This window comes from Sebastes umbrosus, chromosome 15, assembly GCF_015220745.1.
Source record: "Sebastes umbrosus isolate fSebUmb1 chromosome 15, fSebUmb1.pri, whole genome shotgun sequence".
In the NCBI taxonomy this organism is placed as follows: Eukaryota; Metazoa; Chordata; class Actinopteri; order Perciformes; family Sebastidae; genus Sebastes; species Sebastes umbrosus.
Window position 1 is genome coordinate 11,885,777 of NC_051283.1, and position 16,104 is coordinate 11,901,880.

At 38.9% G+C, this 16,104-nt stretch overlaps 2 protein-coding genes across 2 annotated transcripts; both read left to right on the forward strand.

Moving 5' to 3' along the window:
• Nucleotides 1-1,632: 1,632 nt before the first annotated feature.
• On the forward strand, nucleotides 1,633-7,054 carry LOC119503491 (plasma kallikrein-like). Its single transcript, XM_037795316.1, has 9 exons — nucleotides 1,633-1,792; nucleotides 1,905-2,061; nucleotides 2,761-2,870; nucleotides 3,379-3,541; nucleotides 3,748-3,866; nucleotides 3,966-4,098; nucleotides 4,335-4,441; nucleotides 6,481-6,640; nucleotides 6,846-7,054. Exons 1-9 carry the CDS (start codon nucleotides 1,732-1,734, stop codon nucleotides 6,946-6,948), a joined length of 1,113 nt encoding a protein of 370 aa, XP_037651244.1. The 5' UTR covers nucleotides 1,633-1,731; the 3' UTR covers nucleotides 6,949-7,054.
• Nucleotides 7,055-9,199: 2,145 nt separating this feature from the next.
• Nucleotides 9,200-14,727, forward strand: LOC119503492 (plasma kallikrein-like). Its single transcript, XM_037795318.1, has 9 exons — nucleotides 9,200-9,360; nucleotides 9,476-9,632; nucleotides 10,435-10,544; nucleotides 11,058-11,220; nucleotides 11,427-11,545; nucleotides 11,645-11,777; nucleotides 12,014-12,120; nucleotides 14,158-14,317; nucleotides 14,523-14,727. The coding sequence occupies exons 1-9, from the start codon at nucleotides 9,300-9,302 to the stop codon at nucleotides 14,623-14,625; spliced, it is 1,113 nt and encodes a 370-aa protein (XP_037651246.1). The 5' UTR covers nucleotides 9,200-9,299; the 3' UTR covers nucleotides 14,626-14,727.
• The last annotated feature ends 1,377 nt before the right edge of the window (nucleotides 14,728-16,104 follow it).

Here is a 16,104-nt window from a genome sequence, read left to right on the forward strand (position 1 = left end):
AAAGGCTGGTCTAGTATCTGGCTTCTCCCACATCTTAGAGATAACTCAAGACGTTAGTACAGGTACACAAACATTCATTAATTCATAGAAAAAGCATTAGGAAAACATGCTGAAGGTTGTTTAGCACGCTCTCTTATTGTATTACCCTTGTTTTTGTACAGCATGTGACGGCAAGCTTTTCCCAAGCACCAACATCTCAGGAAATGATGTCTTGGTTCGTCCTACTGTCTCTCTTGAACACTGTCAGACACACACACACACACATACAGATGTTGTTCTGCAGATGACTCTTTTGTGTAGAAAGAAAAGCAATATAACAGAAAGAAAATCAGTTTGCTTTCAGCCTGCTTTATTCGTTAGAAAGTCAGTATCCACAGGGCCCTATTTTAGTCCACTTGTAACAGGAATATGTGTTATGTATTAGGTGAGCAATGATATTAAAATATCTCTGTGTGTTTCTACACCAAAAAAAATATGATGCCTTTCAAATTAAGTGTAATAAGATTCTGAGAGCTGGTTTATTTTTAATGTTAGCAGAAATCAAAGACATTAAATTAATAATTGCATAAAGTGTGTGTGTGCGTGTGTGTGTGTTAACCTAAAACCTGTAAGTCTGCTCACAACATTTATTCAATAACCTAAGTACATACTGTAAGTGTGAAATAAGGTGCTTTTACTTGAGAACATATTTAGCTGTGGGTGATAACAGGCCACATGAAGCGTCGCTGCTGTCAGCTCAGCTGTTCCAACTCTGCAACGCATTCTCGATGGTTCTCATGATATCTTATGAAACTTATTCTTCATCTATTATACGTTTTCCTACGAGTGTCCAGCGTCAATTTCTTGGTTAGATTTAGGCAAGAAAATGACTTGGTTAGGTTTAGGAAAAGATTGTGGTTAGGGTTAAAATAACAGTGGAAGTGACGTAACTTAAGTACGGAAGTTACGCGTCAAATAAATCAATGCTGACTTATGGTTTCACACTAGGTATGAACGCCGGTCTCCTGGGCGAAAGTCATTTTTGACCCACTTACCTACCCCGACCTCCTCCCTCCACGGCGTTGGCTGCTCTTTATACTTCCCTGTTAGTAATTATGGGGATTACATACAAATTGATTTTGTGGGATATACATGAATTACAGTGCATTACTTATCGTAGGCTATGAAAGGTGTATGAGAACAGCCTGAACCCTGAGGTTCTCCCTCTCTCTCTCTCAAACACACATACATACACACACACTTCGGGTGGAGCAGCCTGTCACTGAAGGAGCTCTATAGTGCTGAGATGGTGTCCTGCATGGGGTGGTTTAGCCATCATCCTCCTCTCTACCACCGCCTCCACTGAGTCCAGTAGGCATCCCAGGACAGAGCTGGCCTTCCTGATCAGTGCAGTGATAGGATTCAGCATGCCATAAAAACAACCGCATACTGGGAATGAAACTTTTCAAAATCACATTTACATTTCAGATAGGGAATAGGTGAGCAGGGCAAAATTAAACAGAACACTGCAAAAGTAAACAGAACACTGCAAAAGTAAACAGAACACTGCCAAAACATCCAAATGTTGACTATGAAAGAGCCAATAGACCTGAGGTCATAGTTCGTATGGGACTACCTATACAATTGACAAACCTATAAATTTGGGGACTGCGAAACAGTCCTTTGACCAACGTGCAGTTGCAGAACCAGCTCTTTTACTGCAGTTGTGCTTCAAGAATCTTTACTGAGAAGATGGGAACACATTTGATTTTGGTGGGTCTGCTGTCTATCTGCAGCCTCTCCTTTGGTCAAGGTAATACATACATTATATATTGTAGTTTCACCACTTACATGCGGTAGAATGTATTTAATATGTGTGCATTTGTACATGTAAATGTGCGTGTTTCCTTTTCCCATTTCTTCAGAATGTAATCAAGGGCTTCTAGGGAATGTGGATTTTCCGGGAACAGACATCAAATTCATCTACGCTGCTGATGCAGATCACTGTCAGCAGCTTTGCACCCAGCACCCCTCCTGTCAATTCTTCACCTTTATTCGGGCTGACTGGACCAGAGATAACAGGTACAAAACAAGCAGTACACATGTAATTAGAAATAAGTAAATAATTATTTCTTAAGTAAGTACATACTTCTTTCTATAAGTAAATACTTATTTCTTCAGTACTTATTTCTATAATTAAATACTTATTTTTCAAGTACTTATTTCTATGGGTAAATACTTATTGCTTAAGTAAGTAAATAATTCATTATCTCTATGAGTAAATACTTAATTTTATGAGTAAATACTTATTTCTATAAGTAAGTTTGTATTTCTTAAGTAAGTACTAATTTGAAAATACTTATTTCTTAAGTAAGTACTTATTTCTATGAGTAAATACTTAATTTTTTGGTAAAAATACAATTTGATCTTTGAAAATTGGAAAGATGGACCAAAAAAGAAATTCCAACCAAGGTCACAAAAATGTATGAATTTTTTAGTGATTAAATCCAGAGCTACCGTACACTACCATAAGTCGAGAAGGTGCTGGATGCAAAATGTAATGTAAATGAAAAAATCTATTATCTAATCTCTTTTAGAGGTGTTATCTTTAAAAACTACTGTATTTGATTATTATGTAATTTTCATGGGTACTTACTATTTGTCTTACTTACTGAGATGACCAAAACACACACACGCACGCACGCACGCACGCACACACACACACACACACACACACACACACACACACACACACACACAAACCATCTGCTCTCTCTGCAGGCACTTCTACTGCTACCTCAAGTCCACGTCCTCTGGACAGCCCAATGTTCGGACTCCTCTACTGGGTGTCACCTCTGGATTTTCTCTGAAACCCTGCAACGCAGATCTACGTAGGCTCACAACCATTTTAAACCAGCAGTGTTGAGGAGTAATTAGTTACATGTGACGGAGAAACGTCATAAACATAATTGTAATCATTTACAGTTACTGAGAAGAAAAGTATGTAATTAATATACAATTACTAATCAAAACGTTGGTGATTACAAAGGGGTTACATCTAAATATATTATTTTTTGGTTAAAAAAGCTTAAAATATGGAATATAACATTTAATGCTGTAGCTTTGTTCCAATCTCAATTTAAGTTTTATTGAAGAACTTTTGATAAAAAAAACTTTTCAGCACTATTGCCCAGTTTTATACATGTGTTAAAAATGTAACACGTAACAAGGGACGTAACAAGTAACATTACATTGGTTAATTTATTAAAATAGTTACATTACTTATTACATTTTTAACAGGGTAACTAATCTGTAACCTAATACATTTGAAAAGTAACCTTCCCAATACTGTTGATTAATGATGCATGGTCACACTCCTTTACTCTGTCTACATCCCAGAGCCTTGTTTGCCTAAGGTGTACCACGACATGGACTTCCCTGGTGCAGACTACAGAACGTTGTTCACAGCAGACTATGAGGAGTGTCAGAGAGCCTGCACACAGGATCGGTCCTGTCAATTCTTTACTTTTGTAAATGGGGTGTTCACACCAGAGAAGATCAGGTAAAACTGGATCATACACTGCTGTTGAAATTCAATTGTTTTATCCTCTCCTACTAGCTATTACATCTTCGGATGCACTGGACATAAACAGTGATGGTACCTTCAAGTCTAAGGTTTATTCCAACCAGTAAGATGAAAGATTTTGGCACCTGCAGGGTGGCGACATGGAATAGGCTCTAACTATGTTGTTTCTTGTTGTGTTTTAGGTACAAGTGCCATCTTAAATTCAGTTGGCCAGTACCAATAACTCCTACTCCAGAAAGAAAGGCTGGTCTAGTATCTGGATTCTCCCACATCTTAGAGATAACTCAAGACGTTAGCACAGGTACACAAACATTCATTCATTCATAGAAAAAGCATTAGGAAAACATTCTGAAGGTTGTTTAGCATGCTCTCTTATTGTAATACTTTTGTTTTTGTACAGCATGTGACGGCAAGCTTTTCCCAAGCACCGACATCCCAGGAAATGACGTCTTGGTTCTTCCTACTGTCTCTGTTGAATACTGTCAGACTTTGTGCTCTTTTCATTCAAGCTGCACCTACTTCTCTTTTGTCAGGTAGTCAAATATTATATAACTTTTTCTTCTCTCATGTGTCCAAATACAATGAGCAATTAGAAAGTGCTGAGTTATATCAGCCTATCTTTGTTGCTCCAGCAACTTACCTGACAGTATTTCTTTTGATGTGGTTACATATTTGGTCAGTCAGTCAGATCTGTTCTTTACTTTATGTTATCTCAAAATATAGGCATCATTTTATTCACGGTTTCATTTTATTTCTCTCTTTTTTGCAGTGCTGACTTCAAATGTTTCCTGAAGTACAACAAAGATGAAATGGTGACAAAAGTAAAAAAAGGAGTCACATCTGGGATACCGGCCCGCTTCTGTCAGCTGGACGACAGTATGTATCACTAATTAAACCTGAAACTGTGAGAAAGGCTTTCAGTAGACCATCATAGACCATCTGAACTACTTTGGATGGGTGGATCAACTAACTGAATAACTTAACGTATCTTTCCCCTGTTATTTTTAGCCATGCTAGCAGCATGACTCTATAAATGGAAATGGATTGGTCGGTCAGTCGGTCACTCTTGTTTTTACTTATTTAGTGAAATATCTCAACATCCAACATGCTCTCTTCCCAACTCATCACATACCGCCCCTTCTTGGCGTCACTCCCCTTCTTGGTGTCACTCCCCTTCTTGGGGTCACTCCCCTTCTTGGCGTCACTTTATATTTGGTATCAAAACCACTGTAGTTACCCTTGGCGTCACTTTAGGATTAGGCAACAAAACCACTATAGTTAGGTTTAGGAAAGAATTACATGGTTGGTCTTAAACTACGTTTGTACAGTTAAAATGACACTGAACGTTGTGAAAACGGTACATGAATGTAAAGCTATGGAGGCCTCCTGGATGAAAGCCTTGTCTTTATTGGACCTTGCCGTGTGCGGTGGTACCGAACACCGACGGCCGACTGCCGTGACAAAGCCTCAGTATTTAACGCTCTGGGAATGAGAATGGGCTGCAGCATCTACTAGTTGAATTGACTCAAAATTTTCTATAGACATTTGTGGTTCCCAGATGATGCATCCTAATGACTTTGGTGATCCCCTTACTTTTGAGTTGAGGGAAATGTCTCAACAATCATGAATGGATTCCCATGAAATTTAGTGCACACATTCAGGCCATATTAAACGAACTGCCTCCTTATTTATGCTTTATACTGACTAGCAGTAGCTGCCACCTCTGTTTATGCGGACAAATTAGATACATCATTCCCGCATTGTGGAGGTAGTCTGTGATAACCCTGGCTCTGTGGGGGCGAGCGTTGTCATCTTGGAGGATGAAGTTAGGTGCCAGATTGTGGAGATATGGGATCGCCACTGGCTGCAGAATCTCATCCCGATATCTCACTGCATTGAGATGGCCTTCAATGATGACAAGCCTTGTTTTGCCAGTGAGGGAGATGCCGCCCCACACCATGACACAGCCTCTACCAAAAGCTGTTACTCCATCGGTGCAACAATCAGCACAGCGTTCTCCGCGTCGTCTCCATACTTTGACCTGCCGTCCAACTTTGGCAGACAGAACCTGGACTCATCACTGAACATGACATTCCCCCACATGTTCAGGTTCCATTGTCTGTGTTGTCGACACCAGCGCAAACGGGCCTGACGGTGAAGGGCAGTCATTGCAGGCTTCCTGGTAGCCTTATGAGAATACACTGTTTAGAGCATTTTGGCAAATTTTTCTTGGGCGCTACCCACATAATCAGCTGTGCTGCTCATCCCACAAATGCATGATCCTTACAAGTTGGACATCATTGCGAAGGTAAATAAACAGGCTTTCCAACGATGTAAAATACAATGCCAATTAGCATTGTAACAACAAAGAAATAATCCACCAAACACAAGTTTCCGAACTTTGTTTTTCCAGTTCATATATATATATATATGTGTTAAAAACAGGATTAAGTATTGAGCACTGAATGGACTTCCTACGTCCTGTTACTTAATGACACTGCTGTTTGTTTTAAGTCTGTTGTCTCTTTTATGTGAAATGTTTTAAGGTTTTTATGTTGTTTTTATTTTTAAAGTATGTTATTTGCTCTGTGCCAGAAGTCCAAGTCTAAAAACATTAATGGAATGACAGAAGACCCTATGTGATGAAGATGTTGTGCCAAAGCTGGACTTTTTCTTCATGTTTCATCTGTATTCACGAAAAGACAACTTTCACTGAACGGCAAAATTGTTCAATCATTTCAGAAACAATGATAACAGCCATTTTCCTCTAACATTGTATGTATAGATGAGTGACAAACTCTTATGCGATCTAGTACAAAGACCAAAATCATTCAGCGCTTGTTTTTATATCTATCCTTCAGTTTATTATTAGTGAAGTATTTCTGTAGTTTAACCCTGTTCCTCTCTGCTAACAGAGTGGGTTACGGTGGCACATGAAGGCGTCGATTTACGAGGTTCTGACATTCGTTTTGAGCTGATGGACGATGCAGACGCGTGCCAGAGGACCTGTACTGAGGATACTAACTGCCAGTTCTACACCTACGTCAATGAAACCTACTCAGACAGAGCTTACTGGTACATTATTCTATATGCATGCATTCAAACTTCCATAAACACAAATATTGAAACATTTTTTTAATGAAATTGTAACACTTCAGACAATACCTGGAAAACATTCAACTTGATCATCAATCAGACACTATTGTAGCACTTTATAATGTGATGACAGCTGTATTTATGATGCACGATTAAAGATGCTGTTTTTGATTTTGGGTTCTAGGCGCCGCTGCTATCTCAAGCGTGCCATCACCCTGCCTGCTCCTCCCAAAGTTACCAAACTGGCCAATGTGGTGTCAGGCTTCAACCTGAGGAAGTGTCTGTAGAGTGCTCTACACACACACACACACACACACACACACGCATACAGATGTTGTTCTGCAGACGACTCTTTTGTGTATAAAGAAAAGCAATATAACAGAAAGAAAATCAGTTTGCTTTCAGCCTGCTTTATTCGTTTGAAAGTCAGTATCCACAGGGCCCTATTTTAGCCCACTTGTAACAGGAATATGTGTTATGTATTAGGTGAGCAATGATATTAAAATATCTCTGTGTGTTTCTACACCAAAAAAATATGATGCCTTTCAAATTAAGTGTAATAAGATTCTGAGAGCTGGTTTATTTTTAATGTTAGCAGAAATCAAAGACATTAAATTAATAATTGCATAAAGTGTGTGTGTGTGCGTGTGTGTGTGTTAACCTAAAACCTGTAAGTCTGCTCACAACATTTATTCAATAACCTAAGTACATACTGTAAGTGTGAAATAAGGTGCTTTTACTTGAGAACATATTTAGCTGTGGATGATAACAGGCCACATGAAGCGTCGCTGCTGTCAGCTCAGCTGTTCCAACTCTGCAACGCATTCTCGATGGTTCTCATGATATCTTATGAAACTTATTCTTCATCTATTATACGTTTTCCTACGAGTGTCCAGCGTCAATTTCTTGGTTAGATTTAGGCAAGAAAATGACTTGGTTAGGTTTAGGAAAAGATTGTGGTTAAGGTTAAAATAACACTGGAAGTGACGCAACTTAAGTACGGAAGTTACGCGTCAAATAAATCAATGCTGACTTATAGTTTCACACTAGGTATGAACGCCGGTCTCCTGGGCGAAAGTCATTTTTGACCCACTTACCTACCCCGACCTCTTCCCTCCACGGCGTTGGCTGCTCTTTATACTTCCCTGTTAGTAATTATGGGGATTACATACAAATTGATTTTGTGGGATTTCCTTGAATTACAGTGCATTACTTATCGTAGGCTATGAAAGGTGTATGAGAACAGCCTGAACCCTGAGGTTCTCTCTCTCTCTCTCTCTCTCTCTCTCTCTCTCACACACACACACACACACACACACCGCTACTTGCCTAATCCTAACCCTTACCCTAACCTTAAACCAAGTCTTCACCCTAAAACGTATGAAAAATCATTTGTGTTATGGGGACTTGCATTTTGTCCTCAAAAGGAGGCGCATCCCCACAATGTGACCGTGTAAACAGATATATGTCCCCACAACATGAGTTGTGGGGACACGCCCACACACACACACATACACACAGTTGTGTTTTCATGACCTTTGAGGACATTACATTGACTTACATTCATTTTGAAGGTGAGGCCCCACAATATGAATGTGTAAACAGGTTTATGCATCGTCATCTCATCTCTTTCTGTGTTATACTAATTCAGTATTGTGAAACCAATTTGTTTTAATAACTTATTTGTGTTGTATTGCATATTTCTCCATTTAGTTTCAGCACAGTTTGACATTACATACTCAACCCCAATCTGTACTTTTTATAATAACATAAATGTAAGGCTTCATAATAAAAAATCAGTATTACATTCATCAACAGATCATAACTAGAAGTAAAAGTCTGCTTTCTTTTAATGTAAGTCCCTGTCTAAAAAGCCAGTTAGGGAACGATAACAGGTTCAAATCTTTCTGAATGTTGATGATGGGGTTGCTCTTTAGTTGCATTTGGACTATGGATTGTCCCTTTGAAACTAATGCACTTTATTTGGATAATCCACCTTCCAATAGTTTATAGAAAATTTGTAACATTGTAACAGGTGAAATTGAAATGTTTAACAGATTATCTATAAAGTATATGTGGCAATTCATGAAAATACCTACATATTCTCAGAATAAGTTAGTTCAATTTACTCTAGACAATCTGTTAGCGATAGCGCTCCTTCACACACTTCGGGTGGAGCAGCCTGTCACTGAAGGAGCTCTATAGTGCTGAGATGGTGTCCTGCATGGGGTGGTTTAGCCATCATCCTCCTCTCTACCACCGCCTCCACTGAGTCCAGTGGGCATCCCAGGACAGAGCTGGCCTTCCTGATCAGTGCAGTGATAGGATTCAGCATGCCATAAAAACAACCGCATACTGGGAATGAAACTTTTCAAAATCACATTAACATTTCAGATAGGGAATAGATGAGCAGGGCATAAGTAAATGGAACACCTCAAAAGTAAACAGAACACTGCCACAACATCCAAATGTTGAATTTGAAAGAGCCAATAGATCTGAAGTCGTAGTTTGTATGGGACTACCTATACACTTGACAAACCTATAAATTTGGGGACTGCGAAACAGTCCTTTGATCAACGTGCAGTTGCAGAACCAGCTCTTTTACTGCAGTTGTGCTTCAAGAATCTTTACTGAGAAGATGGGAACACATTTGATTTTGGTGGGTCTGCTGTCTATCTGCAGCCTCTCCTTTGGTCAAGGTAATACATACATTATACAGTATATTGTAGTTTCACCACTTACATGCGGTAGAATGTATTTAATATGTGCATTTGTAAATGTAAATGTGCGTGTTTCCTTTTCCCATTTCTTCAGAATGTAATCAAGGGCTTCTAGGGAATGTGGATTTTCCGGGAACAGACATCAAATTCATCTACGCTGCTGATGCAGATCACTGTCAGAGGCTTTGCACCCAGCACCCCTCCTGTCAATTCTTCACCTTTATTCGGGCTGACTGGACCAGAGATAACAGGTACAAAACAAGCAGTACACATGTAATTAGAAATAAGTAAATAATTATTTCTTAAGTAAGTACATACTTCTTTCTATAAGTAAATACTTATTTCTTAAGTACTTGTTTCTATAATTAAATACTTATTTTTCAAGTACTTATTTCTATGGGTAAATACTTATTGCTTAAGTAAGTAAGTAATTAATTATCTCTATGAGTAAATACTTAATTTTATGAGTAAATACTTATTTCTATAAGTAAATTTGTATTTCTTAAGTAAGTACTAATTTGAAAATACTTATTTCTTAAGTAAGTACTTAGTTCTATGAGTAAATACTTATTTCTTAAGCAAGTACTTATTTCTATGAGTAAATACTTAAATTTTGGTTAAAATACAATTTGATCTTTGAAAATTGGAAAGTTGGACCAAAAAAAGAAATTCCAACCAAGGTCACAAAAATGTATGAATTTTTTAGTGTTTAAATCCAGAGCTACCGTACACTACCATAAGTCGAGAAGGTGCTGGATACAAAATGTAATATAAATGAAAAAATATATTATCTAATCTCTTTTAGAGGTGTTATCTTTAAAAACTGCTGTATTTGATTATTATGTAATTTTCATGGGTACTTACTATTTGTCTTACTTACTGAGATGACCAACTTTCCTTTTCAGTTTTTTAAAAGTTTTAAGTCAAATACACTAACACACACACACAAACACACACACACACACACACACACACACACACACACACACACACACGCACACACGCACACACGCACACACACACACACACACACACTATCTGCTCTCTCTGCAGGCACTTCTACTGCTACCTCAAGTCCACGTCCTCTGGACAGCCCAATGTTCGGACTCGTCTACTGGGTGTCACCTCTGGATTTTCTCTGAAACCCTGCAACGCAGATCTACGTAGGCTCATAACCATTTTAAACCAGCAGTGTTGAGGAGTAATTAGTTACATGTGACGGAGTTACGTCATAAACGTAATTGTAATCATTTACAGTTACTGAGAAGAAAAGTATGTAATTAATATACAATTACTAATCAAAACGTTGGTGATTACAAAGGGGTTACATCTAAATATATGATTTTTTGGTTAAAAAAGCTTAAAATATGGAATATAACATTTAATGCTGTAGATTTGTTCCAATCTCAATTTAAGTTTTATTGAAGAACTTTTGAAAAAAAAAAAAAATTCTCAGCTTTATTGCCCAGTTTTATACATGTGTTCGAAATGTAATCAAAAAAGAATCAGACGTAACAAGTAACATTACATTGGTTAATGTATTAAAATAGTTACATTACTTATTACATTTTTAACAGGGTAATTAATCTGTAACCTAATACATTTCAAAAGTATCCTTCCCAATACTGTTGATTAGTGATGCATGGTCACACTCCTTTTCTCTGTCTACATCCTAGAGCCTTGTTTGCCTAAGGTGTACCACGACACGGACTTCCCAGGTGCAGACTACCGACAGTTGTTCACAGCAGACTATGAGGAGTGTCAGAGAGCCTGCACACAGGATCGGTCCTGTCAGTTCTTTACTTTTGTAAATGGGGTGTTCACACCAGAGAAGATCAGGTAAAACTGGATCATACACTGCTGTTGAAATTCAATTGTTTTATCCTCTCTTACTAGCTATTACATCTTCGGATGCACTGGACATAAACAGTGATGGTACCTTCAAGTCTAAGGTTTATTCCAACCAGTAAGATGAAAGATTTTGGCACCTGCAGGGTGGCGACATGGAATAGGCTCTAACTATGTTGTTTCTTGTTGTGTTTTAGGTACAAGTGCCATCTTAAATTCAGCTGGCCAGTACCAATAACTCCTACTCCAGAAAGAAAGGCTGGTCTAGTATCTGGATTCTCCCACATCTTAGAGATAACTCAAGACGTTAGCACAGGTACACAAACATTCATTCATTCATAGAAAAAGCATTAGGAAAACATTCTGAAGGTTGTTTAGCATGCTCTCTTATTGTAATACCTTTGTTTTTGTACAGCATGTGACGGCAAGCTTTTCCCAAGCACCGACATCCCAGGAAATGACGTCTTGGTTCTTCCTACTGTCTCTGTTGAATACTGTCAGACTTTGTGCTCTTTTCATTCAAGCTGCACCTACTTCTCTTTTGTCTGGTAGTCAAATATTATATAACTTTTTCTTCTCTCATGTGTCCAAATACAATGAGCAATTAGAAAGTGCTAAGTTATATCAGCCTATCTTTGTTGCTCCAGCAACTTACCTGACAGTATTTCTTTTGATGTGGTTACATATTTGGTCAGTCAGTCAGATCTGTTCTTTACTTTATGTTATCTCAAAATATAGGCATCATTTTATTCACGGTTTCATTTTATTTCTCTCTTTTTTGCAGTGCTGACTTCAAATGTTTCCTGAAGTACAACAAAGATGAAATGGTGACAAAAGTAAAAAAAGGAGTCACATCTGGGATACCGGCCCGCTTCTGTCAGCTGGACGACAGTATGTATCACTAATTAAACCTGAAACTGTGAGAAAGGCTTTCAGTAGACCATCATAGACCATCTGAACTACTTTGGATGGGTGGATCAACTAACTGAATAACTTAACGTATCTTTCCCCTGTTATTTTTAGCCATGCTAGCAGCATGACTCTATAGATGGAAATGGATCGGTCGGTCAGTCGGTCACTCTTGTTTTTACTTATTTAGTGAAATATCTCAACATCCAACATGCTCTCTTCCCAACTCATCACATACCGCCCCTTCTTGGCGTCACTACCCTTCTTGGTGTCACTCCCCTTCTTGGGGTCACTCCCCTTCTTGGCGTCACTTTATATTTGGTATCAAAACCACTGTAGTTACCCTTGGCGTCACTTTAGGATTAGGCAACAAAACCACTATAGTTAGGTTTAGGAAAGAATTACATGGTTGGTCTTAAACTACGTTTGTACAGTTAAAATGACACTGAACGTTATGAAAACGGTACATGAATGTAAAGCTATGGAGGCCTCCTGGATGAAAGCCTTGTCTTTATTGGACCTTGCCGTGTGCGGTGGTACCGAACACCGACGGCCGACTGCCGTGACAAAGCCTCAGTATTTAACGCTCTGGGAATGAGAATGGGCTGCAGCATCTACTAGTTGAATTGACTCAAAATTTTCTATAGACATTTGTGGTTCCCAGATGATGCATCCTAATGACTTTGGTGATCCCCTTACTTTTGAGTTGAGGGAAATGTCTCAACAATCATGAATGGATTCCCATGAAATTTAGTGCACACATTCAGGCCATATTAAACGAACTGCCTCCTTATTTATGCTTTATACTGACTAGCAGTAGCTGCCACCTCTGTTTATGCGGACAAATTAGATACATCATTCCCGCATTGTGGAGGTAGTCTGTGATAACCCTGGCTCTGTGGGGACGAGCGTTGTCATCTTGGAGGATGAAGTTAGGTGCCAGATTGTGGAGATATGGGATCGCCACTGGCTGCAGAATCTCATCCCGATATCTCACTGCATTGAGATGGCCTTCAATGATGACAAGCCTTGTTTTGCCAGTGAGGGAGATGCCGCCCCACACCATGACACAGCCCCCACCAAAAGCTGTTACTCCATCGGTGCAACAATCAGCACAGCGTTCTCCGCGTCGTCTCCATACTTTGACCTGCCGTCCAACTTTGGCAGACAGAACCTGGACTCATCACTGAACATGACATTTCCCCACATGTTCAGGTTCCATTGTCTGTGTTGTCGACACCAGCGCAAACGGGCCTGACGGTGAAGGGCAGTCATTGCAGGCTTCCTGGTAGCCTTATGAGAATACACTGTTTAGAGCATTTTGGCAAATTTTTCTTGGGCGCTACCCACATAATCAGCTGTGCTGCTCATCCCACAAATGCATGATCCTTACAAGTTGGACATCATTGCGAAGGTAAATAAACAGGCTTTCCAACGATGTAAAATACAATGCCAATTAGCATTGTAACAACAAAGAAATAATCCACCAAACACAAGTTTCCGAACTTTGTTTTTCCAGTTCATATATATATATATGTGTTAAAAACAGGATTAAGTATTGAGCACTGAATGGACTTCCTACGTCCTGTTACTTAATGACACTGCTGTTTGTTTTAAGTCTGTTGTCTCTTTTATGTGAAATGTTTTAAGGTTTTTATGTTGTTTTTATTTTTAAAGTATGTTATTTGCTCTGTGCCAGAAGTCCAAGTCTAAAAACATTAATGGAATGACAGAAGACCCTATGTGATGAAGATGTTGTGCCAAAGCTGGACTTTTTCTTCATGTTTCATCTGTATTCACGAAAAGACAACTTTCACTGAACGGCAAAATTGTTCAATCATTTCAGAAACAATGATAACAGCCATTTTCCTCTAACATTGTATGTATAGATGAGTGACAAACTCTTATGCGATCTAGTACAAAGACCAAAATCATTCAGCGCTTGTTTTTATATCTATCCTTCAGTTTAGTATTAGTGAAGTATTTCTGTAGTTTAACCCTGTTCCTCTCTGCTAACAGAGTGGGTTACGGTGGCACATGAAGGCGTCGATTTACGAGGTTCTGACATTCGTTTTGAGCTGATGGACGATGCAGACGCGTGCCAGAGGACCTGTACTGAGGATACTAACTGCCAGTTCTACACCTACGTCAATGAAACCTACTCAGACAGAGCTTACTGGTACATTATTCTATATGCATGCATTCAAACTTCCATAAACACAAATATTGAAACATTTTTTTAATGAAATTGTAACACTTCAGACAATACCTGGAAAACATTCAACTTGATCATCAATCAGACACTATTGTAGCACTTTATAATGTGATGACAGCTGTATTTATGATGCACGATTAAAGATGCTGTTTTTGATTTTGGGTTCTAGGCGCCGCTGCTATCTCAAGCGTGCCATCACCCTGCCTGCTCCTCCCAAAGTTACCAAACTGGCCAATGTGGTGTCAGGCTTCAACCTGAGGAAGTGTCTGTAGAGTGCTCTACACACACACACACACACACACACGCATACAGATGTTGTTCTGCAGACGACTCTTTTGTGTATAAAGAAAAGCAATATAACAGAAAGAAAATCAGTTTGCTTTCAGCCTGCTTTATTCGTTTGAAAGTCAGTATCCACAGGGCCCTATTTTAGCCCACTTGTAACAGGAATATGTGTTATGTATTAGGTGAGCAATGATATTAAAATATCTCTGTGTGTTTCTACACCAAAAAAATATGATGCCTTTCAAATTAAGTGTAATAAGATTCTGAGAGCTGGTTTATTTTTAATGTTAGCAGAAATCAAAGACATTAAATTAATAATTGCATAAAGTGTGTGTGTGTGCGTGTGTGTGTGTTAACCTAAAACCTGTAAGTCTGCTCACAACATTTATTCAATAACCTAAGTACATACTGTAAGTGTGAAATAAGGTGCTTTTACTTGAGAACATATTTAGCTGTGGATGATAACAGGCCACATGAAGCGTCGCTGCTGTCAGCTCAGCTGTTCCAACTCTGCAACGCATTCTCGATGGTTCTCATGATATCTTATGAAACTTATTCTTCATCTATTATACGTTTTCCTACGAGTGTCCAGCGTCAATTTCTTGGTTAGATTTAGGCAAGAAAATGACTTGGTTAGGTTTAGGAAAAGATTGTGGTTAAGGTTAAAATAACACTGGAAGTGACGCAACTTAAGTACGGAAGTTACGCGTCAAATAAATCAATGCTGACTTATAGTTTCACACTAGGTATGAACGCCGGTCTCCTGGGCGAAAGTCATTTTTGACCCACTTACCTACCCCGACCTCCTCCCTCCACGGCGTTGGCTGCTCTTTATACTTCCCTGTTAGTAATTATGGGGATTACATACAAATTGATTTTGTGGGATTTCCTTGAATTACAGTGCATTACTTATCGTAGGCTATGAAAGGTGTATGAGAACAGCCTGAACCCTGAGGTTCTCTCTCTCTCTCTCTCTCTCTCTCTCTCTCTCTCACACACACACACACACACACACCGCTACTTGCCTAATCCTAACCCTTACCCTAACCTTAAACCAAGTCTTCACCCTAAAACGTATGAAAAATGATTTGTGTTATGGGGACTTGCATTTTGTCCTCAAAAGGAGGCGCGTCCCCACAATGTGACCGTGTAAACAGATATATGTCCCCACAACATGAGTAATACACGCCCACACACACACACATACACACAGTTGTGTTTTCATGACAGTTGAGGACATTACATTGACTTACATTAATTTCGAAGGTGAGGCCCCACAATGTGAATGTGTAAACAGGTTTATGCATCATCATCTCATCTCTTTCTGTGTTATACTAATTCAGTATTGTGAAACCAATTTGTTTTAATAACTTATTTGTGTTGTATTGCATATTTCTCCATTTAGTTTCAGCACAGTTTGACATTACATACTCAACCCCAATCTGTACTTTTTATAATAACATAAA

Excerpts from the sequence above, each read along its gene's own strand:
- LOC119503491 (XM_037795316.1), top strand. The coding sequence starts at position 1,732 with ATGGGAACACATTTGATTTTGGTGGGTCTGCTGTCTATCTGCAGCCTC. Across the intron at positions 3,542-3,747 it reads TTCACACCAGAGAAGATCAG|GTACAAGTGCCATCTTAAAT; the intron begins GTAAAACTGGAT and ends GTTGTGTTTTAG. Across the intron at positions 6,641-6,845 it reads TACTCAGACAGAGCTTACTG|GCGCCGCTGCTATCTCAAGC; the intron begins GTACATTATTCT and ends TTTGGGTTCTAG.
- LOC119503492 (XM_037795318.1), top strand. The coding sequence starts at position 9,300 with ATGGGAACACATTTGATTTTGGTGGGTCTGCTGTCTATCTGCAGCCTC. Across the intron at positions 11,221-11,426 it reads TTCACACCAGAGAAGATCAG|GTACAAGTGCCATCTTAAAT; the intron begins GTAAAACTGGAT and ends GTTGTGTTTTAG. Across the intron at positions 11,778-12,013 it reads ACCTACTTCTCTTTTGTCTG|TGCTGACTTCAAATGTTTCC; the intron begins GTAGTCAAATAT and ends TCTTTTTTGCAG.